Here is a 24,524-nt window from a genome sequence, read left to right as displayed (position 1 = left end):
GCATCTGGAGGGCACCATGCTGGGGCCTCAATATATGGGCAGGCTCATGTGGGAAGAGACAACCAGGAACAAGCAGAAGGGCAGGCAAGTGGACAGGGAAGCCAGCAGACTGTGAGGGGAGCAGCCAAGCCAGAGCTGTGGCTTGGTGAGAGTGCCCAGGCTTTGCCTGCAAAAGGTTCTGGGTTCAGTCCCCAGGTGGGGCTGTGCAAGATCCCTATCTGAAACCCCTGAGAGCCACTGCCAGCCACTAGAGACCATAGCTCTTCCCCCATTATTTCAATTAGCCTAGCGAATGGTCAGAGATGATGGAAGTAGTAGCCCGTCAACATCTGGGAAACCAAAGCTGAAGACAGCTGGACCAATGGTTTGTTTCCATATTAAGCCTCACATTGGCTGCAGCGTGGAGATAGAGAATCTGACGATTGTTCCAGCAAAGCCCCTGAGCAGGAAGCATTGATAGCTCAGTTTAGGTCACAAGGAACTAATGGTCTACCAGCAGTGGGGTGGAGGGAGAAGTGAAGTCACAATAGAACCTTGGAGGACAACGCTGTTCCTACCCCCCTCCTCTTCTCTGCAGCCTCTGGTAGATCACCACAAGAGAGTCCTGGTTGGAGCCTTGGCTGGAAGAATGTTGACCCGTTGATGGCTACTGGGCCCAGTCCTGCAATAGGCGGCTGATGGGACACATTAGGCATGCTCTCCTGAGAGACTATGTGTGTACATGCTAGCATAAGGAAACTTCATGGCTAGAACTAGGGATGTGGTAGTCAGTGGCCGCTGCTTAGGAAGTCCACAAGCACGACACGAGGGCAGCAGCTCTCTTGCCACTTGTCCTTCCCAACAGCTGGTCTTCATACGGAACTGCCTCCAACTGCGAAGGTGGAAAGCCCCCAGTCACAGACCTTTGAGCAGCAGCACCTGTCCCCCAGCACCCGACCCTTCTCATGTGTTTCTGACCCTGCCATTTCCCTCATCCTTCTAGCTCACTTGGAAGTGCTGTCTTACTCTCTGGTAGACCTCTGCATGGAACCACACACCCCGCCTTCCCACCACGTCGGCCTCATGTCCTGCCACAGCCTCCCTCTGCGTTCCCGTCCCTCGTCTCTGGGCAGGAGTTGCACCGCATGTGGCTTGTCCCAAACTGGTGACGCAAGGCAGGAGCAGAGTTCAGAGGAGCAGGTAAGGTGGCCTCTGTCCTGTCTCAAACCTTTTCACATAATTAAGGTGTGTGAAATAACTATGTGAACTCAGAAGCAGGGCTTCAAGGCCTCAAACCCCTCCTGTCCCCTGAGCCCTCCATTGGATGGCAGACCCTTCACTCCCTTCTGATGGCTTTAACCATCTTTAACCCAGACATGGACTAGTCCAGGGGTAGTCAACCTTTCTATACCTACCGCCCACTAATGCATCTTTCTTGATGGTAAAATTTCCTTACCGCCCCCCAGTGCTCGATGGAAGGAGGATTCAGCTTCTGCCATAGAACCCCCTGCCGCCCACCTAGAATCCTGAAACGCCCACTGGTGGGCGATAGGGACCAGGTTGACAACCCCTGGACTAGACAGAGTAATGTCCTCTATGACATGTGGGGAACCTTGGGATTCTCCCTAAGCCACACCCCTCATAAGCCCTGCTTTGTGTACACACACAAACACACACACACACACACACGTATGTGTTCTGGCTTGGCTGGAATGTGTCCTTCAGCCCTTGCAGCCTGGATGGAGGGAAGAGAAGGGCATGTGAATTTGTGCAGAAACAAGCATGCTTTTAAAAAAGGGGGAAAGGTAAAATTTACATTACTTGCTGCCTTTGCTTCTGGACCCACCCAGCTCTGGGACCAGAACATTTCTTATTGTCAGAAAGTCAATAAGAAATACAAGATGGGTGACACCTGGCTTGAGAGCAGTACATGTGAAAAGGATCTAGGAGTCTTGGTTGACCACAAACTTGACATGAGCCAACAGTGTGACGCGGCAGCTAAAAAAGCCAATGCAATTCTGGGCTGCATCAATAGGAGTATTGCATCTAGATCAAGGGAAGTAATAGTGCCACTGCCAGGTCTATAGGCAACAAAACCGCCACCCTGCGAGATTTCTTTACCTCGCAGGGGGTCGACCTGGCTTGTGTGACGGAGACCTGGGTGCGCGAAGGGGTAACTGTTACCTTACGAGAGATGGCGCCCCCGGGTTTCTCTGTCCTCCACCAGTCACGGACTGTGGGCCGGGGGGGAGGGGTGGCATTATTAATCCGGGAAGATTGTTCTTTCAGGGCTCTACCATCGCCATCGATCCCCGGCATTGAATGTGTTGGCCTAGTGTGGGGCTCCGAGGAGAGCTTGGCTGTCTGGCTGGTGTACCGGCCACCTAGCGCACCAGCAGCCACCCTGTCAGGCCTGCTGGAGGCGGTGGCCGGCTGGGCCTTGGAGTTCCCTAACCTATTGGTATTGGGAGACTTCAACTTCCATGCTGATGCCGCTCCCTCCTCACAGGCTCTGGACCTGGTGTCTTCCATGGCGACACTAGGGCTCTCCCAGTTTGTTTCGGGCCCCACACATCAAGCAGGCCACACGCTGGATTTGATCTTTGGTGCCGGTATAGATGTGATCATGTCTCCTTCGATGAAGGTGCCATGGTCTGATCACTACGCTCTGAAAGCCAGGATTGACTTTCCACCCCCACCCTGCTTAGGTGGCGAGCCGATTTGGGCTCGCCCGCAGAGGCTGATGGACCCTGATAGATTCCGTCAAGCCTTGCGGGACCTTGCTCTCCCTGGCGACTCATTGACTGAGCTTGTTGAGGGCTGGAATACCCAGCTCCTGGCAGCCATCGATGAGATCGCACCTAAGCGCCCTCTGCGACCCCGCAGAAACCGGGCTCCCTGGTTTACCGAGGAGCTTCGGAAAATGAAGCGGGACCTCAGACGGCTAGAGCGAGTATGGCGGGGTGCCCGTGACGGAGCCTCAAGAACATCTTATAGGGTTTTTATGAAAACCTATGAGATGGCTGTGAAGGCCGCTAAGAAGTCTTACTTCTCGGCCTCCATTGCATCCGCTAGCTCTCGCCCGGCGCAATTATTTAGTATAATTCGGTCTTTAACGTCCCTTGATGGACAGCCAAATTTAAATAACAATCTGACACACAGCTGTGAGGCATTTGCGAGCTTTTTTGCGGAGAAGGTCCTGTTGCTCCGCCATGACCTCCCTGCCAATTTGGATACAATAAAGGAACTGGAGGCCCCTCGACTGTCCTCGGGTCCAGTATTGGACCATTTTGACCGGATATCTCCAGCCGATGTGGACAGACTCCTCCAAGCTGGAAAGCCCACCACCTGTCCTCTTGACCCGTGCCCGTCATGGCTGGTTAGAGCGTGTCCAGACGAGGTGCGGGCCCCCCTGGGGGATATCATCAATTTGTCCCTTGGCACCGGGATATTCCCAGGGGAACTGAAGGAGGCAGTGGTGCGTCCGCTCTTAAAGAAAACATCATTAGATCCCTTAGATCTATCCAATTACCGCCCGGTCTCGAATCTTCCATTCCTGGGTAAGGTGATTGAGAGAGCGGTTGCTGAACAGCTTGGTAGGTTTCTGGATGAAACATCTGCTCTGGATCCATTCCAGTCCGGCTTCCGTGCTGGTCATGGGACCGAGACGGCTCTGGTCGCCCTAACAGATGATCTCCGTAGGCAGCTGGATCGAGGCGGGTCGGGGCTGCTGATTCTTCTAGATCTGTCAGCAGCCTTCGACATGGTCGATCACGAACTCCTGGACCACCGCCTTGCCGACGTGGGAATCCAGGGCACAGTCCTTCAATGGCTGCGCTCGTTTCTCTCTGGTCGGGGACAGAGGGTGGCGCTCGGGGGGGAATTGTCATCGCGCCACTCCTTGGTGTGTGGAGTGCCTCAGGGTGCGATTCTCTCCCCGATGCTTTTTAACATCTTTATGCGCCCCCTCGCCCAGCTTGTCCGGAGTTTTGGGCTGGGCTGCCATCAGTATGCCGATGACACCCAACTCTATCTGTTGATGGATGGCCATCCTGACTCGGCCCCCGATACACTGGCGAGATGCCTGGAAGCTGTGGCTGGATGGTTACGTGGGAGCCGGTTGAAGTTAAATCCTTCGAAGACAGAGGTCCTCTGGCTGGGGCGGGATGATATGGGATTGAGGGGGCAACTCCCATCTCTTGCGGGGGTGCAATTAGTGCCAGCACCGTCCGTTAAGAGTTTGGGTGTAATCTTCGATACCTCCCTCTCTATGGAGGCGCAGATTACAGCTATAACAAAGGCGGCATTTTTTCATCTCCGCCAAGCTAAGCAGTTGGCCCCTTATCTCTCTCGCCCTGACCTAGCCACTGTGATCCATGCGACGGTCACCTCCAGACTGGATTATTGTAACTCGCTCTACGTGGGGCTGCCCTTAAGACTGACCCAGAAACTCCAGCGGGTGCAGAATGCCGCGGCGAGACTCCTTATGGGGTCTTCGCTGCGAGATCACATTCAACCGGTACTATACCAGCTGCACTGGCTCCCGGTGGAGTACAGGATCAGGTTTAAGGTGCTGGTTTTAACCTTTAAAGCCCTATACGGCCTAGGACCCTCGTACCTACGGGACCGCCTCTCCTGGTATGCCCCACAGAGAAACCTACGGTCTGCAAATAATAACATCCTCAAGGTCCCAGGCCTCAGAGAGGTTAGGCTGGCCTCAACTAGAGCCAGGGCCTTCTCGGCTGCGGCTCCAATCTGGTGGAACGCTCTGTCACAAGAGACTAGGGCCCTGCGGGACCTGACATCCTTCCGCAGGGCCTGCAAGACAGAGTTGTTCCACCAGGCCTTTGGTCAGGGCGCAGCCTGACTCCCCCCTCTGGCAACCTGCTTAGAATCTTGCTTAATTAGTTGCCATTAATTTGATTTTAATTGATTTTTATAATGTAATATTTTTAGAATGTGTGAATATTTGATGGTTTGATTGTTGATTGTTGTTAGCCGCCCTGAGCCCGGCTTCGGCTGGGGAGGGCGGGATATAAATAAAATTTATTATTATTATTATTATTATTCTGCTCTGGTCAGACCTCACCTGGAGTACTGTGTCCAGTTCTGGGCACCACAGTTCAAGAAGGACACTGACAAACTGGAACGTGTCCAGAGGAGGGCAACCAAAATGGTCAAAGGCCTGGAAACGATGCCTTATGAGGAACGGCTAAGGGAGCTGGGCATGTTTAGCCTGGAGAAGAGGAGGTTAAGGGGTGATATGATAGCCATGTTCAAATATATAAAAGGATGTCACATAGAGGAGGGAGAAAGGTTGTTTTCTGCTGCTCCAGAGAAGTGGACACGGAGCAATGGTTCCAAACTACAAGAAAAAAGATTCCACCTAAACATTAGGAAGAACTTCCTGACAGTAAGAGCTGTTTGACAGTGGAATTTGCTGCCAAGGAGTGTGGTGGAGTCTCCTTCTTTGGAGGTCTTTAAGCAGAGGCTTGACAACCATATGTCAGGAGTGCTCTGATGGTGTTTCCTGCTTGGCAGGGGGTTGGACTCGATGGCCCTTGGGGTCTCTTCCAACTCTATGATTCTATGATTCTATGATTCTAAGTCCTTCCTGTTGTTTCGCTGGAATCTCCTTTCTTGTAACTAGAAGCCATTGATTCAAGTCCTGCCCTCCAGAGCAGGAGAAAGCATCTTCCATGGGACAGCCCTTTAGATGCTGGGAGATGGCTATCATATCTCGTTAGAATAGAAAGTCAGACGAAAAAGCAGCTGGTCCTTGGTCTGCACGCCCCCGGGCCCCCCGGCTGACTTAGCCCTCTGAGGCCTGGGCAAGTGTACCTGGCTGCCCACATCCTGCACAGCCCTGGGTCTCGGGCTGAAAAGGATTTCCTGCCTCTGGTCTATAAAGAAGGACATGTGGCCGTCCTGCTCCTCAGCTGCAATCCCAGTGAAAATCCCACTTCTCCTGCTACTGCTGGGTTTTTTTTATCACTAATTGTGGTGGGCAGGACAGGTGGAGGGAGGGATTTTTGTTGGGCTCACAGCTGGGGAGGAAAGGGTTAATCCCTTCCCTACTGCTTTCCGGTCCTTACTTTTAAGCAAACAGAAACCACAGTTGTGGTTGCAGCAGCAGCAGCAGCATGGCAAATGTTAGGCCTAGTCAGCAGTTTGTACAGTAAAAGCAGTTTCAGGGTTTCCATTCAGTGTCCCTTACTAATTACTAAGGGAGGACTGGCCAGTGTCTCAAAGAAGAGAATACAGTGGTACCTCGGGTTAAGAACTTAATTCGTTCCAGAGGTCCGTTCTTAACCTGAGACTGTTCTTAACCTGAAGCACCACTTTAGCTAATGGGGCCTCCTGCTGCCGCCTCACCACCGCTGCACAATTTCTGTTCTCATCCTGAAGCAAAGTTCTTAACTCGAGGTACTATTTCTGCGTTAGCAGAGTCTATAACCTGAAGTGTCTGTAACCTGAAGCGTCTGTAACCTGAGGTACCACTGTATCTCTAAATGATAAAATACCACTGCACTAGGGTTGAGGCAGACTTTTAACTGCACACTTTCTTATATCTATTTAATAAGCTTTATATGCTGCTTAATCAAAAAGAAACCTATTAGAATCGCAGAGTATAAATTGAATAATAGAATCACAGAATCATAGAGATGGAAGGGACCCCGAGGGTCATCCAGTCCAACCCCCTGCAATGCAGGAATCTTTTGCCCAATGTGGGGCTGGAACCCACAACCTTGAGGTTAAGAGTCTCGTGCTCTACCAAAAAGGAGGTGTTTGTTCCATAGAATCAGAGAACTGTAGTGTTGGAAGAGACCCCGGGGGTCATCCAGTCCAACCCCCTGCAGTGCAGGACCTATGGACTGAACTATCGACTACCGGGATAGTGTTAGATTCCTGGGTGGTCACAGCAGCAGACATCTGAACATGCTGCACCCACTTCCCCTTTTGGCCCTTTCCCTGGGAGGCTGCTGGTCTTGCCCACACAGGAAGTGGGGGAAGCCAGTGGGAGGGCCGGCAGCGCCTCAGGGTGTGCCTCTGAGCTGCACTCCTGACCCAGGCGCTGACAGCAGTGAGTACCGGGAGGGGGAGCTGGGGCCAGGTTGCAACTCACTGTGGGGAGGTGGGCATCTGCAAAGGCCTTTGGAACAGGCAGTTTGGGAGGGGGGTGGTCAAATAGGGAGAGCGCTTGGGGGAGGCTTATGCAGAGCAAAAGGAGGCGTTGTGGAGAGCGGAGCCTCTCTGAACTGCGAAAGGAATCATTGGAAAGCCCAGCAATGAAGCAAGTGTTTTCAGCTTCCTCTTGAGCAATGGGTGGGTGGAGGGAAGATTGAGAGGGGCCTCTCCAGCAAAGTCAAGGCTTAGGACCTCTCTGGAACGGGGCAGAGTTTGTGATGGTCCATGGTTGGGGGTTCAGGTGGATTCTGTTGGGGTTAGGGGCGTGGTAGGATTGGTGTGACTCCAGCTTGTGTGACTCCAACCCACGGCTCTGGCTGTCCACACGTACTTCTCACATTTAGTTGCATTTTGATAATAAAATGGGGGTTGTTGTTGTTGTTTAGTCGTTTAGTCGTGTCCGACTCTTCGTGACCCCATGGACCACAGCACCCCAGGCCCTTCTGTCTTCCACTGCCTCCCGCAGTTTGGTCAAACTCATGTTGGTAGCTTCGAGAACACTGTCCAACCATCTCGCCCTCTGTCGTCCCCTTCTCCTTGTGCCCTCCATCTTATCCAACATCAGGGTCTTTTCCAGGGAGTCTTCTCTTCTTATGAGGTGGCCAAAGTCTTGGAGCCTCAGCTTCAGGATCTGTCCTTCCAGTGAGCACTCAGGGCTATTTCCTTCAGAATGGATAGGTTTGATCTTCTTGCAGTCCATGGGACTCTGGGTAACTTTGGTTATTACCTAATAACTTTCGTTATTAGGTAAAAATATTTCCGCTATTAGTAAAAGGCTCCACGTTGTAGGATGGTGATGAATGTAAACTCCAGATTGGAGACGTCTGAGGATTACAGACCTGGATATGGCAGATGATTACATGGTCAGTTCGTTCCTATGATCGAGGCAAGGTGGCTGCTCTGTCGCAGTGTAGTATCCACTGAACGGCTGTGTCTTCGCAATGGCGGTGTCCCATGATTAGTTGGTGTTGCTGAAGAGTAGGATCATTTATTCATTTTGAAAACGTCTAAACTGCACCTTCATCTTTTTAAAGTCTCCACATGGACTCCAGTGTGGTTCAAAAAAAAAGTCAAACATCAATGCAATATTAAAACAAACATTTAAAAAGAAGGCAAAACAGTATTTTTAAAAATCTGAGAACGGTTCTGGTGCCCCACATGTCACCTGCCTTAGGTCAGGAGGACACAACTCATGATCTGGGACCAGGACAGGCAGGTTTCAGGCTTGTAGGACCTGGTGTAAAAACCATATCCTTAGAATTAAAGCATTCTGATCCCAGGAATTAATTTTTGTTTTTTTAAATGTATTTTTATTAAATATTTCTTGGTTTACAAAAGTATGTTCAATGTCTCTTTTTTCAAGTTACATTTTCTACAGATCAGTTTCATTTGTTGAGATATTAGGAAGAAAAAGGGGGAAAGGTGGAGGGGGCCCTGGGGGGTGGGGTCGGGTGGCGATGTTTCTATTTTACTTAACGTATGTGTGGGGTTTTGTGTCGCTTGTGCAGGTTCTCTTTGCTATTCGCTTGTGTTCTTTCGGTGTTGAGAGAGGTTGGGTTTGATTGATCAATTGTGATTGGCTGTGGTGAACTTTGTTTTTGTGTGTGAGTGGGGTGGGTGGGTGTTTTTGAATCAGGTTAGCCATATTGATTCATATGCAGTTGATGGATTCTTGTCATTGTTTTGTTGGGCTGTGTATGTGATAAAGGGGAGCCATACTGGGGTGAAGGCATCTTCTGTGTCAGAGTCTGTTTATTGGTTAATTTTTCTAGTAGGGCTGTTTTCCATGCTATTTGGTACCATTTGTCCATGCTTACTCCTGACAGGTATCTCCAGTGTCTGGTTAAGATGTTTCTGCTTGCTGAGAGTAGGTGGTTTATGAGTTCTTTGTGAAGTGAATGGGCATTATTGTCTTGGAAGATGTTTAGTAGGGCCAGTTCTGGGGTTTTTTCCTTTTTTTATTTCTAATACTTGCTTAGTTATTTTGCATAGTTATTTTATGGCTGTTGTCCAGAATAATTGGATTTTGGGGCATTCCCACCACATGTGGAGGTATGTGCCTGTGGAGGTACACCCTCTCCAGCATTTTTGTGAGGTTCCTGGGCATATTAATGCTAGTTTTCTTGGTGTTAGGTACCACCTGTAGGTGAGTTTTAGAGTGAGTTCTTTCCTTTTCATTGATATGGATTTAAAGGCAGGGTTTAGACCACATTCTGGTCCACTGAGTGGAGTTAATCTCATAGCCTATGTCTTCCTCCCATTGTTTTTTGATTACGTCTAGGGGGTTCATAGGATTTTGGAGTAGTATTTTGTATATTGCGGATACCATCCCTTTGTTTTGTCCCTTTGTTGTTAGGAGGAGATTTTCGAAGGTTGTCAGGGGCCTAGTTGCTGCTGATTTTACTACTGGATTGTTTAAGAGGGCATGTAAGTAGTGGTGTGTTCACCAGGGCATTTGGGTGTCTCCTAGTTTGTCTTGTATTTCTTGTGTTGACAAAGGTTTTTTATTTTTATAGAGGTCTATTAGATGATATAAGCCTTTGGTTTGCCAGGTTTTTATCTGGAGGTTTTGTGCTGCGTGATGGAATAATGGGTGGTACGCCAGGGGAATTACTGGGGATGGGGTTGGGGACAGTTTGCCTATTTCTGCTTTCCATGCTTTGAGCATGGTCTGTGTGTACCTGTTAAGTGTTGTGGGAATTTTCCTTAGTTTGGGAGGAGTGGGTATGCTGTGGTGCAGGTATTTTTGATTGTGTCCCTCTCTAGGTGTATCCATTGTTTTGTCTCATTTTTTAGTATAAATGGGATTATGTGGTGTATTTGGTTGGCAATGTAATATGCTTCTAGGTTGGGGATTCCCCATCCTCCCTCTAAGGAGGGGAGGTGCAGGTATTTGGGGCTTATTCTTGTTTTTTTGTGTGAGAAGATAAATAAGTGTAGTTTTTTCTGCCATTTTCGGAATTGGTTTGGGGAAAATCTAAGTTGGGAGAGTTTGGAATAGGTAGGTTAGTTTTGGAAGGGTTGATCATTTTGATCATGGCTATTTTGTCTGAGAGAGTGAAGTTCATGTTGTTCCATCTCTTTAGGTCTTTGTTAATTTGTCACCACGAGGGGTTGTATTTGTGGAGGTATAATTTATTGAGGTTTCTGGGTATTTGTACCCCTAGGTATCTGAACTTGGTGTGGCAAAGTTTTATGTTGGTGACGTTGGTGAGTTCTTTTTGGGTGCAAGGAGTGGTGTTGAAGCACATAGCTTCCTATTTTGCAAAATTTACCTGTAGGCCTGGCACTGTTGCAAATGTGTTGAGTTCTCTGATTAGGGAGGTTGCTGTGTTTATGGGGTCTGGTGTTGTGACCATTAGGTCATCTGCAAAGAGCCCTAATTTATAGGTTCTGCCTTTTATTTATGCCTTTTATTTCCACTGCCTTGATGTCTGTGGCTGCTCGGATTCAGATTTCTAAAAGTTCCAGAGTCAAGATGAATAAGAAGGGAGACAGTGGGCATCCTTGTTTTGTGCCTCTTTGGATTGCTTTGGACTCTATATCTATATGATATAGAGTCCATATTCTTAGTCCTGCATTTTGCTGAGGTTTGGGAGTATATCATAGCTTGCCACCTTCCCTTTTTTTGCGGGAAATTCCCTTATTCCAGCACCGTTTCCCTCTGCTTCCCGCTGCTATCCTGGATTGTTAGATATCCTATAGACTGTCCCTGCTGATCCCTTATTTCCGAGGCTGCTGATCCCTTATTTTCAAATCTGAAAGTTGACAGCTATGGAGTATATTTGTTTGAGAATTTGTAGGAAGTTGGGGCCAAATTTCATGTTAGTTAGTACTGCTAGTAGGTATTTCCACTGTAAGCAATTAAAGGCTTTGAGGATGTCTAGGGACATATGGTAATTCTCAGTGGGAATTTGGTTGCCTTGCTGTGTTCGATCAGGTTCAGTGATTTCCTGATGGGGTCTGTTATATTGTGAACAGGGACAAAGCAAGTCTGGTCTGGGGCTATTAACTTGTGTAGGAAGATTTTTAGGCGGTTGGCCAAGATTGATGTGAATATCTTGTAGTCTTGGTTTAATAATGAGATTGGGTGGTATGATTCTACTTTGAGGCTGTCTTTCAGTGGTTTTGGGATGGAGACTATTTTGGAGTAGGTCCAGGTTTTGGGGATGGCCCCCCTTTTATGATGTCATTGAATAGGCGGGTCATGTAGGGCATCAGGGGTTCTTTGAATTTCCTATAGAATTCTGCTGTGAAGCCGCCTGGGCCTGGGGCTTTGTGTGGCTTCAGGTTTTTGAGGACCGTATCTACCGGTATTTCCTCTGGGGTGATAGGACTGTCCATAAATTCCTGTTCCTCATCAGATCAGGAATTAGTTTTGAGTACCAGAACTAAGTGGAGCCTTCTGCACAAAAATCCATTCCTGGTTACTCCAAAACTTTTTTTTTATCTTGGCAGCATAATTCAGGGTGTGTGAATTTTGCCACATACACACCATGCATTTAAAGCACTATGATGCCATTTTAAACACCCCCAAAGAATTATGGGAGCTGTAGTTTGTTAAGGGTGCTGAGAGATGTTTAAAAAAACCCCACACACCTTCCCTTTCCAGAGCTCCAATTTCTAGAGTGGTTTAAAATTCAATCCCTCTTCACAAGGATCTCTCAAAATTGTAGCTCTGGGAGGAGAAGAGGGTGGCTTCTAATAAGCCTCCGCACCCTTAACAAGCTAGAGCTCCCAGGATACTTTGGGGGAAGCCATGATGTTTTAAAGTGGTATGATACTGCTTTAAATGTATTGTGTGATGTGACCCTTGTTGTTGCTATTGTTAACCAGTTGGGAGAGGTCTCAAATCTTCTTGATCACCCAAATATCTATCAGTAGATCTGCCTTCTTCTCGACCCTGATCTAGGGGATTGGAAAATGTGTTTGTTTTTTTTATAAGATATTTATTAAAGTTTTCAAAAATAATACATTGTGAAACAAAAAGAAAAGAAAAAACAAAAATACAAAAGTACAAAAATACAAAAATAAAAACAATTTAAAAACACATTACTTATTTTCTTTTAACTTATTTTCCAGACCTCCTCATACCTCCCTTTCTTATATTCCAATTCAATTTGTTTGTTTAGCAAATCCTCACCACTAATTCTTTTAATTATTTCAAAACCTTATTTTCCATATCTCTTATACATTACAGCTGAAAACCGCTTAATTTCTGTCCAATATCATTCTAACATTCCTTAATTTTACAATATTTCTGCAAATAGTCTTTAAACTTCTTCCAATCTTCTTCCGCCGCCTCTTTTCCCTGGTCTCAGATTCTGCCGGTCATTTCTGCCAGTCCCATATAGTCGATCATCTTCATCTGCCATTCTTCCAGAGTGGGTAGATCTTGTGTCTTCCAATATTTTGCGATGAGTATTCTTGCTGCTGTTGTCGCATACATAAAAAAAATTCTATCCTTCTTTGACACCAATTGGCTGACCATGCCCAGAAGAAAGGCCTCTGGTTTCTTAAGGAAGGTATATTTAAATACCTTTTTCATTTCATTATAGATCATTTCCCAGAAAGCCTTAATCCTTGGGCACGTCCACCAAAGGTGAAAGAATGTACCTTCAGTCTCTTTACATTTCCAACATTTATTATCGGGCAAATGATAAATTTTTGCAAGCTTGACTGGGGTCATGTACCACCTGTAAATCATTTTCATAATATTCTCACTCAAGGCATTACATGCCGTAAATTTCAAACCGGTGGTCCATAACTGTTCCCAGTCAGCAAACATAATGTTATGTCCAACATCTTGTGCCCACTTAATCATAACAGACTTCAAAGTTTCATCCTGAGTGTTCCATTTCAGCAGCAAGTTATACATCTTTGACAAAGTCTTGGTTTTGGGTTCTAACAATTCTGTTTCTAATTTCGATTTTTCCACCTGGAATCCAATTTTCTTGTCCAATTTATAAGCCTCCATTATCTGATAATAATGAAGCCAGTCTCGCACTTTGTTTTTTAGTTTCTCAAAGCTCTGCAATTTCAATTTGTCTCCCTCTTGTTCCAAAATTTCCCAATATTTTGGCCATTTGGACTCCATATTGAGTCTTTTAAAGGCTTTCACTTCCATTGGTGACAACCACCTTGGGGTTTTATTTTCCAATAAGTCTTTGTATCTTATCCAAACATTGAACAATGCTTTCCTGACAATATGGTTTTTAAATGCTTTATGTACTTTAACCTTGTCATACCACAAATATGCATGCCACCCAAAAGCATTATTAAATCCTTCTAAGTCCAAAATGTCTGTGTTCTCAAGAAGCAGCCAGTCTTTCAACCACCAGAATGCTGCTGATTCATAGTAAAGTTTAAGGTCTGGCAGGGCAAATCCACCCCTTTCCTTTACATCAGTTAATATCTTAAATTTTATTCTGGAAAATGTTTATTTTTGAAGTTAAGTTATCCAGAGCTCTTTATTGGGTTCGCCATAAAAACCCCATGCTATGGAGGCTTCCCCTCACTTGTTCTGCATTCCACAACAAGGAGAAACTGCCTCCTGTTAATATATGAAAAAATGAGCATCCCTGTTTTCTTCTGACAGATGTTGGATGATACTCACCTGCCTCCCCACCATCCCGTTGGGGAAAAGACCCCAATTTACTGCAACCTGGAGGAGATGAAGCAACCAGCAAGAATGCCCCCGAGCCCTCGCAGCCCCCCACTGCAGGTGCTGGACACCTGGGAGCACCACATAGACTCTGGTTCCCTGCGCAGTTACTATTACAAGCCAGTGACGGGCGAGAAGTCATGGAAACCACCGCGAAGGAGCCAGGAGATGGTGAGGCTGCTGCTGGTTCTTACCAGTGTGTGCAACTGCTAGTGATAGAATCTCACCTCCATCACTTCAAGCATTTCTCAAGGGGGGTACATTGTTGCCTCCCATTCTGGCCCTTTCAATCTCACAACAATGCTGTGAGGTAGGTAAGGCAAAGAAATAGATGGCTTCTGGACAACCTCCTTATTTGCCATTCATCCGGATCTGTTTGCATAAAGTTTGTAGGGGGCTTTGGACTGCATCAACTATTTATTGAATATTTGTTTGCTGGAAGGATAGACAATGTTGTGTCAAGCAATTGTGATCTCACACTTTCCAGCTTGTATTTCCCCATCACTTTCCTTATTGCAAAAAGTCCAGGGTTGTCTCATGAGAGCACCAAACCAACTTGCATTGCACAGCCTGAATATGCTGGTATGTGACTGAATCCCACCCCAAAATGGCAACAGTCTGGAAGCAGCCCTAGGCTACCCAGTGATATCCATGACTGCCATCGAGATTTGAACCCAGGTCTCCCAAGTCCCAGCTGAGAATTATTAAGCACTACACCACATAGGGTCCCCTTGTCCATTATTAGAGGGGGGTCACCTGTTGGGGAGCCCTGCAGACAGGTACCGGCTGCCACCTCCCCCCCCCCAACAGGCTGCCTCCGTCTAAACCCCCTTGCTTCCTGGCACCCTCTCCCTGGGCCGCTGCCGGAGGAATTCTGCAATAATTACTTCTAACGAACTAGGAGTCCTGGCCAAGGGGAAGGAGCCAGCCTGCCAGTGCCAGCTAATCTCCGGAGCTGGCTCTCCCCTTTCCCCACGCCCCACTGCCACGTGCGTCCCTCCTCCACCAGGAGAGATTGTGCCTGTGGGTCTTGTTAGGACCATCAGCAGCAGAGGGTCAGGGCAGGACAGATGGGGGGCGGGTGGGTCAGGAGGACGTAGGGCTGTTGCTTATGTGAGAGAGGAGGTTTGAAAGAAATAGCAGGGGGCCCCTGGGGATTAAGACTCTGGAATTGCTGAGCCTGGGGTGGGGAGGGGGAAGGGCAGCCTCTTTTAATTGGAAGCTGTCCGGTTCTCTAGATAGAAGCTTCTCTTACACCCACCCACACGCCCCACACTTTATCCTTCCCTCCCACCTTCTGTGTTTCTGCATTTTTTGCAGCGCTTGATACAGGCAGAGGGACACAGCCCCTCAGCCCCTGTAGACCCTCCTCTGGGCGAAACACCGGACAAAGACCCAGTCGGAGCAGAGAGGGGGGAGCTGGAGGCTGTGAGTCAGGGTCTCCGGACCAGGGACAAGAAGCTGACCTACACCAAGTCCATGGTGCTGCCAGAGACGCAGGGGCCCAAGGTAAGTCACCTGGGGGGGGGCTGGGGGGCAACTGTGTGCCCCAAAGAGGAGGAATTAGGTGCATTTGGTAGTGAATGGAGGCTGTGTGCACACCATTTAGAGCAAATCCCTCCCACTGCAAGAATCCTGGGAACTGCAGTATACCTATCACAGACTACAATTCCCAGGATTCCTTGGGGGGTGTTGGTCAGTACACAGCCTTGCGTTACTCTGTGTGTGTCTGGAGCTGCAGGTGTGAGAACGGGAGGGGCAGGACAATGGTGTAGAATGTGTTTCGACCAGGGCTTGCCCAAGACATTTGGCAGCGTGAGGCAGAGTGCAAATGGCATTGCCTCCCCTCCAAACCATGTCCAGTAAAGGTGCAAAAGTAACCAAGGTCAGCCACATTATTTTGGCACCTGAAGCAGAAATTCCTCTCCCCGTCCCCTGGCAGAGAAAAAGACAATAAAATATAGGGTGCTATCCAAACTTTGTGAGTAGACCCACCAAAATTAGTGAACTTGAGGTCATTGATTGTAGTTGGTCTACTCTGAGAAGGACCAACATTGGATATCACCCATAATAAATAAAATAAGCAGCTGTTTGCCACCCCTTCGTTTCATCCAAAATCAGCTGTCGGGGCAGTCATTTCCCTTTGCCTAGTGGCAGGGCTGGCCCTGGACTTGATACACCAAAGAGGTTGGGAGACTCACTTCTTCTGTGTCTCTCTCCTTCCAGGGAAGTCATCGCCGGAACCTTTCGCAACACAGTTGTGAGGCCTGGCTGGAGGAATACCCTGCACCCTCGGGATCTGCCAATGGTTCCCCCACAGACAGCCCTGACCTGCTGCATGTAAGTGTAGTGTGGTGGTTAGAGTGTGTGAAGCTCACTGGGTGACCATGGGGCCGGCCGGCTTCACAGGATTGGCGTGAGGATAAAAGGGAGGGGACCATTGATATACCACCTTGAGCTCCCTTGAGGAAAAGCTAGATATAAATATAATTGAACAAAGAAAGCTCCCCTCCTCCCCACTGGAAAGGATCTGGTGCAGTGAGCACCCCAAGTTTAGGGCTGCCATGTCAGGCAGGCGTCTTTCTCAGTTTTGGGGTGGGGTAGGATGCTCTTATAAGAAGGGAGCCCTGTGGGATCAGGCCAATGGAACCGTTGGTCCTGGACTATATATACCTGTGAACCAGATGCCTGTGGGAAACTTGCAGGCAAGATCCGATTGTAGTCAAAAGTGCAGGCCATGCAATGGACTCCCCAATAATAATAGGAATAATAGCACAGGACAAAGAAGGAGAACGTAGTTTGCTGTCGGCGGTGTGGCTTGGAGGGTGAATGAAGCAAAGGGGCGACAGGGTGTGGAACCCAGGCTTTGGAAAAATAAAGTTTTGCAGGGTGGTCTAGGGAGACCCAGTGTGGTACGTAATCCTAAACACCAACAATAAAATCATATATAAAATCAGCTCCAGTGCAAAACCTCTTAAAAGGCTTGTTGGAAAAGGAATGTCTTCAGTAGTCATCTGAGAAGGCAACAGAGCGAGTGCCTGTCTGATATGTGATGGAGAGATGCAGGTTAAGCTCTGCTGAGAAACAGAGGCTATTGGGGAGTATCCTGCAGCTCAGAAAAGGTCAGAGGGTTTGCCCATGGTGTTTGCTGATGCTGATGCTTCTTCGCTGCAGATGGTGGAGAAAACCGGACAGCTGAACAAAACTAAGATTGCAGAAGGAGGCCGAAAACTCAGGTACCTCGCTGGCATCCCCCGCGGTGGGAAGATGCTCGAGGAGGGGTGCTTCCCCCTATTCCTTTTGGTGGAATCTGGGCAGCCCTTGGTCCTCCAGTCTTCATGCTAACCTGACTGGTTGCTCAGTTCCAGCTGGATAGCAGTTCACAGCTGAAGGGGTTTTGACAAGCAATGTCCTGGCTGTGAATGGACAAAAGGGCTGTCAGTGGGTAATTGGGCCTTTTTTCAGCTTACTGTCACAGCTCAGGAAGGGGCCCAGCCAATCTAGGAGGAAATAAAGCAGATCTGAGCCTGGGTTCTCTCCATCAGGGGAGAAATTTGGTAGGGCAGAGGAAGCAAGCTTGTGGGAAATGGGACATGTGGAGTTTGGAGTATCTAAATAACCTGATGGGCAATACAATGGATATACTGTCATGACAATGACTGTGGAAGGCCCCGGTTCAATCCCTGGCACTTCCAGGTAAGGCTGGGAGAGATTCCAGTCTGAATCCCCGTAGAGCTGCTGCCAGTCAGTGTAGACTGCATTATAGTGACCAGTAGTCTTGCTCAGTGTAAGGCAGCTTCCTGTGTTCCTAACTACAGCTCAGGGTCTTCAAAAAGTGGGCAGCAATGACAGCAGTTGGTCTTAAGGCAGGGCTGTGGTGATACTTGTGGCCTCCAGAGTTCCGCCCATCCTGCATCACTGGCCATGCTGGCTGGAGCTGAAGGGAGATGGAATCCAGCAACATCTGGAGGGCCACAAGTTCTTCAGCTGTGACCTAGGGGGAATTCTTTCTCCTTCCCTCAGGCTCAAACTAGGATATTGAGTTAGTTCCAGAGAACAGGAAATAGGTAAAGAAAGTCTCACCTGATGCCTTGTTGACATCCATTTGTCTTGAGAGATAATGGAGTCCGCCCCTAGGGGTGAAGTCAAACAGCTCCATTAGCAGCACTGAAGTGACACCCTTGAGGTGCGAGCCTGGGCAGTGTGTGTGGAGGTTTTGGGCTGCCTAGATGACAAGACCCCCCTCTCAGACTTGCTGATGTGGTCCAAAGGAAAGCAGAGCAAGACATTCGGCACCAGCTTGGTGCAGGAGTTGCTGAAAGGAGGCATACAAGGTGCCATCCAGCCACCCTAGGGACTCCACGCAGGATTTGTGTAGGGTTTATTCCTTAGCCTTTTCTTCTCGCAAGGCAGTGGAGGGTTAGGATCAGAGTTTTCCGTCTCCTAGATGAGCTACTTTCCCACGTTGGCAAGCCCCCTCCTCCTACGTCGCGTGCAGAAGCTGCCTTCTTGAAGGGAAGGGAAGTGTAGCCTGAAGGCATAAAGTAGGTTCTGGGAGTGACGGCATCAGAGTAAGATAAAATGATGTCTCTCATATGAAGTCTGAAAATGCAGGAAAGCCACTGGCTGCTTTCAATGTAATGTTGAGGTGGGTTCATTTATATAACTGCAGTGCTTATTCCAACCAATTAATGCAATCAATATAACATGCCTGAATGTGGGAGCATTTGTTTTCATCCTTTTGTGTGTGTGCTCAGAATATGCATGCTGTCAGATTCATCCCCATTCATCTCACCCTGCTTCTCGCATCCCCCCCCCCCTCCGCAGAAAGTGTTGGGCATCTTCGTGGCTGGTGTTGGCTGGCAACAGTCTCATGTTCTACAAGGACCCCAAGGTGGCAGCTGGATGGGTGAGTGGGGCAAGCAAGGCACAAGGTGGAAGGTGAAGGAGGAAGGAAGAACTGATTGTGCTCGACAGCAGAAGCCTCCTGTGTCCCTTTTCCAGCTTGACACAGTGTCAAGTGAAGTTGTGGAGAACCAGCTAACTCCTTCTCCTCTCTTCCTGCAGACTCCAGCCAGTAGCCGGCCTGAAAGCAGTGTGGATTTGCGTGGGGCCCGCATTGATTGGGCCAGGGACTTGTCCAGTAAGCGGAATGTCATCCATGTAAGCGCATGAATGCTCAGGAAATGAGCCTTGACCTGTGGGATACCTGGGGTCAGATGTCACATTGCCAAGAACTGAACCCTTTTTGCTCCTACTGTGGCGTTGTTTGCTCTTCTCACTTAAGAACACAGAGTTGACCTTTAATGGTCCTGTGTTGGCCTGCAATAGAAAAGCAGCTAAAGAAGGGCCACTGCATGTGCTGTTCATGGAGAAGAGCGGGGATAATTTCCAGACACGTGGATTGTCTCTGCTGGGAAGTGGATGGTGAGAATCTGCTCAAAGGCACATTCTCAAGAGTTAGTCAACTCCTCACTCATAACTAAATTCCATCTCTGGGATTGGAGGTGGTGGGAGACTGCTATTGCAGGAGCTTGTTGGCTTCTCAAGACCCATCTTGGTGGTCACTGTACAAAAGAGGACTAGTTGGGCCTCTAACCTGACCCAGCAGGGCTCTTATTATGTCCAGTGGCTCCTCATACACATTTCCTTTGAAATGCAAGACAATGTATTCTAGGAAAACACAGGGTTACACGGAGCCGTTGCCTAATCCAGTCTGTCTTCTCTCCTTTTGCCCTCTGTTCTTCTTAGTTCCGCACCGTGACAGGCAACGAGTATCTCCTGCAATCAGGCAGTGAGGCTGTCAGCCAAGACTGGTACCAGGCAATCAGAGGGGTCATCCGCAGGCTGGTGAGTGAGGCAAACCAAAAGGCTTAAGCTGCCCTCAATTCTTCCTCCTCTTCAAAGTTAGAAATGCTTGAGGTTTTCTTCAATCTGCATTTTTTTTTAATGAACCATTCTCATTTGCACTTCCTGGGACTGAAACATGGATTGGAATGCAGTTATTATTGGAATGCAGTTATTGCAATAGTTTTCAGCTGAAAAAGCAAGTTACCAACATTATATTTTATGTTAAAATGTGTACAAAATAAAATTTAGAATAAAACTGTATTAAAATAATATAAAACTGCGTATTTTGTAGGAAAACACATTAAAAATGTATTTGTGGTTTTTTAAAAACAAACAAATAAATAAAGCTTGATGTGGGAACAGGGACTTAGGACCAAACCTAATAAATCTAACTCCGTTGGAGATACGACCCATGGTATCAGAGAAGGATTGGTACATGACAGAAGCAGACACCCAGGGAAGGCTCATGGCATCACAGCTGACCCCTCCCCCCGCTTTCCAGACCCAGGGCTTTTAAGGGGTCAGTTGCAAAGCTGAAAGTGTGGTTGAGGAAGACTGGAATTAAATGAAATGCCAACTGGAAGATTATGTGGGTCAGGGTTGCATCACCATGACAAGTCACTGACCAGCCCAGTCTAGGTCTCCATACCAGTGAAACACCACATTTTGCATTTGGGATAAATTATATATTAAATGCATTTGCCTGCTTTGCCCCTACTTTGCCCCACCCCTCCTGGCTTCACCTGCCTCCCTTCCCCACTGCAGGATCAGGAGAATCCTCTGGATGAGCCACTTCTGTATCCACTCTGCCGGTCCAACAGCACTGAACTTGTGGACCTCAGTGCTGATGATGACGAGGAGCCAGGCGCTCTGAAGAATGAGGCGCAGGCAGGTCTGTGCCAAGCCAATCTGGGTGTGGGGAAGGCTAAGAGAGTTGCTTAAATCAGGCTGCCTTGGCCTAGGTAGAGGAGCTGGGACAACTGAGCTTCAGCTGCCTTAACTTCTTCTCTCCCGCCTTCTCCTTGCCCATCTCCTAGCATCCTCGAGTCCGGACAGAGCCTACAAGAAACGGGTCAAGAGCAAGCTGAGGCGGTTCATAGCCAAGCGGCCGCCACTGCGGAGTTTGCAGGAAAAGGGACTGATCCGAGGTGACTACCCAAACCATCTTAGGTGGTGTGTGAATGGTGGACTTTTAGAGGTATTGTAGAGTTGGCATCACGATGCATTTGCTCGTAATGCTTCATGTGGGAACCCCTTGAAAAGGCAAAATAAGTCCCCATAATTGTGACCAGCATGGCTGCAATAGATGGGTGTAAATTTTGGTGTGGCTGTTGTGAACATGAAATGTAGCAGGAGCCAACACGGTGCCTTCCAGATGCAGTTCTCTCCTCTGGATGATACCCAGCTCTACCTCTCCTCCAAATCAGAACCAGTGAAGGCAGTGAAGGTCCTGTGTGAGTGTCTGGAGGCGGCTGGAGGATGGATGGAGGCTAATGGATTGAGGTTGAATCCTGACAAGACAGAAGTACTGTTTGGGGGGGCAGGAGGGGGGTGGGTGTGGAGGACTCCCTGGTCCTGAATGGGGTAACTGTGCCCCTGAAGGACCAGGTGCACAACCTGGACGTCATTTTGGATTCACAGCTGTCCATGGAGGCGCAGCTCAGTTCTGTGTCCAGGGCAGCTGTCTACCAGCTCCATCTGGTTTGCAGGCTGAGACCCTACCTGCCCGCAGACTGTCTCGCCAGAGTGGTGCATGCTCTGGTTATCTCCTGCTTGGACTCCTGCAATGCGCTCTACGTGGGGCTATATTTGAAGGTGACCCACAAACAACAACTAATCCAGAATGCGGCAGCTAGACTGGTGACTGGGAGTGGCCGCTGAGACCATATAACACCAGTCTTGAAAGACCTACATTGGCTCCCAGTACATTTCCAAGCACAACTCAAAATGTTTGTGTTGACCTTTAAAGCCCTAAACGGCCTCGGTCCAGTATACCTGAAGGAGCGTCTCCACCCCCATCATTTAGCCCGGACACTGAGGTCCAATGCTGAGGGCCTTCTGGCAGTTCCCCCACTGTGAGGAGTGAGGTTACAGGGAACCAGGCAAAGGGCCTTCTCGGTAGTGGCGCCCTCCCTGTGGAACACCCTCCCACCAGATGTCAAGGAAATAAACAACTACCTGACTTTTAAAAGACACCTGAAGGCAGATTCCCTGTTTAGGGAAGATTTAATGTCTGATGTTTTATCGTGTTTTTACTATTCTGTTGGGAGCCGCCCAGAGTGGTTGGGGAAACTCAGCCAGATGGGTGGGGTATGAATATTATTATTATTATTATTAATTCTCCAGACCAGGTCTTTGGTTGCCGGCTAGAAGCCTTGTGCCAGCGGGAAGGGGGCACCGTTCCACGTTTTGTCCAGCAGTGTGTGGAAGCTGTGGAACAGAGAGGTACGCTGTGCTCAGCATTCCTTCTCCATGAGGCCTCGCCTGGGCGGGGAACGGGCCCTTCTGCCCTCACTTTGCCCAGTTCCATTGGGGGTCCATGAGATTTCACAGCAGGGTCTCTCCTCTGCTTTTCAGGACTGGATGTAGATGGAATCTACAGGGTCAGTGGGAACTTGGCTGTTATTCAGAAGCTGAGATTCATAGTTGACCGTGGTGAGTAATTACAGTGATAAATGGAAATGGGGGGAACTTGCAGAGAAAGGAGTTGCTGGGTCTCAAAGCCATCTGTTATTTAGGCTTTTACTTTTGTGATGGTACAGGAAGCATTTGAAAAACTGGGGCCAGTTTGAAAAGTACTTTTCAGCCTATTTAATACCAACATACATTTTTTTCCTGTCTTGGGGGTGGAGAACAGGTCTCTAGTTTTGTTTCCACAGTGGTTCAGCTGTAGAACAGCCAGAGGACAGGAGCCACCTATTGGCTGGCGCCTAGAAGGTAACCAATACACACATGCCTGCTCCCTCAGAGCAGTATTGCAGCTGCTTTTGCAATTATTTTTAATAAAGCAAAAGGCAAACCTATGAATGTAAACATACTGCTTTAATATATGTATAAACCATAGAGCTGAAGCATAAGAAGGACAAGGCTGATAGCTGAATCAGTGTATGGCTTGCTGATATGTATCTATGTCCGACATGCTGTGAAGACAGGATTGCCAAAGGCCTTGTTCCTCTTACTGGTGCCCTCAGTAACCATTGCATTGTCTTGCAGAGCGGGCAGTGACCTCAGATGGGCGCTACGTCTTCCCTGAGCAAGGTAATGTTGGGTGCTTGCTTCTTTGCACTTTTGACTCTGTGAGCTCAAGAAAACAGAATGAGAAACACAATACAAGTAAGGCAGAAAGGGAAGCCTCTTATGGGGCCAACTTGTGCCTTGAATGCAGGATGCAGTTCTCTTGAGTTGCAGAATAACAGAGCTGGAAGGGACCTGGGGGTCATCTAGTCCAACCCCCATTCAGTGCAGGATATGTCATGCAGGAAGTAACTACTGCACCTTTGACAGGTGGCTGCCCAGCCTCTGCTTAAATAGTTCCACTATCTCCCAAGGCAGTCTGTCTCATTGTCAGTCAGCTCTTATACAGTGGTACCTTGGTCGCTGAACGTAATCCATTCCAGAAGACTGTTCGACTTCTGAAACATTCAACAACCGAGGCGCGGTGGGCAGTCGGCAAATTCCATTGAGAAAAATGAAGCCATTCAACTACTGAGTTGCGTTCAAAAATGGAAGCATTCACTTCTGGGTTTTCGGTGTTTGGGTTCCAAATTGTTTGGCTTCCGAGACACTCGAAAACCGAGGTTCCACTGTATATAGTTAGCATGCTTCTCCTAAGTATAGGGAAATACACCTCCCTGAAATGGCCACAAATTTGTCCTTTTCTCTGCAGCGACACAGGATTAATCTCCTCCCTCTTTGTGACAGCCTTTCAGACATTTGAAAGACAGCTGGGACGTCTGCCTATCTTTACCTTTCTCTAGGCTAAACATACCCACCTCTTTCAACTGTTCCTCACAGGCCTTGCTTTTCTTTGCCATTCTTGCCAGGACACACTCCAATGATTCAATGTCCTTTTTAAAATGTGCTGCCCAGAACTTGACGCAGTACTCCAAACGTGGTCTGGCCAGTGCAGAATTAGGTAAAGGTAAAGGGACCCCTGACCATTAGGTCCAGTCATGGCTGACTCTGGGGTTGCGGCGCTCATCTCACTTTATTGGTCGAGGGAGCTGGCGTACAGCTTCTGGGTCATGTGGCCAGTATGACTAAGCCGCTTCTGGCGAACCAGAGCAGCGCACGGAAATGCCGTTTACCTTCCCACCAGAGTGGTACCTATTTATCTACTTGCACTTTGACGTGCTTTCGAACTGCTAGGTTGGCAGGAGCAGGGAACGAACAATGGGAGCTCACCCTGTCGCGGGGATTCGAACCGCCAACCTTCTGATCGGCAAGTCCTAGGCTCTGTGGTTTAACCCACAGCGCCACCCGCGTCCCTAGTGCAGAATTAGAGTGGAACAATCGCTTCTTGTGACCTGGGCACAATGGTTCCTTCCAGGCAGACTTTTCTGACTCCTCCTTTGCCCGTCTTCAACAGCTCTGCTGTCTTATTTCTCCCTTTCTAGAGGAGAAGCTTCGCCTCAGTGACCCCCAGTGGGACGATGTGCATGTGGTCACAGGGGCCCTCAAGCTTTTCTTCCGGGAGCTGCCTGAGCCACTCATTCCCTACAGCCTCTTTGATGAATTTGTGGCTTGTGTCAGTAAGTGCAATTCCTCTCCTTGCCTTCTGGCTTTGGTTCCCCATAGCTAAAGGAATGACCTAAAGCAGGCATGCCCAACTTTCAAGAGAATG

The 24,524-nt window shown here is 48.4% G+C and overlaps 1 protein-coding gene across 2 annotated transcripts in view; it reads left to right on the top strand.

Annotated features, from left to right (window-relative positions):
• ARHGAP9 (Rho GTPase activating protein 9) overlaps positions 1 to 24,524 on the top strand; it is a 32,934-nt gene that overhangs the window by 5,127 nt on the left and 3,283 nt on the right. For both annotated transcript variants that reach the window (XM_081851725.1, XM_081851726.1), the window contains exons 3-16: positions 983 to 1,179; positions 13,766 to 14,002; positions 15,152 to 15,340; positions 16,058 to 16,171; positions 17,006 to 17,067; positions 18,659 to 18,740; positions 18,899 to 18,994; positions 19,583 to 19,681; positions 20,447 to 20,573; positions 20,719 to 20,829; positions 22,028 to 22,126; positions 22,259 to 22,336; positions 22,895 to 22,939; positions 24,298 to 24,432. In XM_081851725.1, coding sequence (XP_081707851.1) covers positions 983 to 1,179; positions 13,766 to 14,002; positions 15,152 to 15,340; positions 16,058 to 16,171; positions 17,006 to 17,067; positions 18,659 to 18,740; positions 18,899 to 18,994; positions 19,583 to 19,681; positions 20,447 to 20,573; positions 20,719 to 20,829; positions 22,028 to 22,126; positions 22,259 to 22,336; positions 22,895 to 22,939; positions 24,298 to 24,432 — 1,671 coding nt within the window. The remainder of the gene's footprint in view (positions 1 to 982; positions 1,180 to 13,765; positions 14,003 to 15,151; positions 15,341 to 16,057; positions 16,172 to 17,005; positions 17,068 to 18,658; positions 18,741 to 18,898; positions 18,995 to 19,582; positions 19,682 to 20,446; positions 20,574 to 20,718; positions 20,830 to 22,027; positions 22,127 to 22,258; positions 22,337 to 22,894; positions 22,940 to 24,297; positions 24,433 to 24,524) is intronic.

Source organism: Podarcis erhardii, assembly GCF_964252035.2.
Source record: "Podarcis erhardii genome assembly, chromosome: 2".
In the NCBI taxonomy this organism is placed as follows: Eukaryota; Metazoa; Chordata; class Lepidosauria; order Squamata; family Lacertidae; genus Podarcis; species Podarcis erhardii.
The sequence above is the reverse complement of the archived record's forward strand: the minus strand, read 5'-3'. Positions and strand labels throughout refer to the sequence as shown.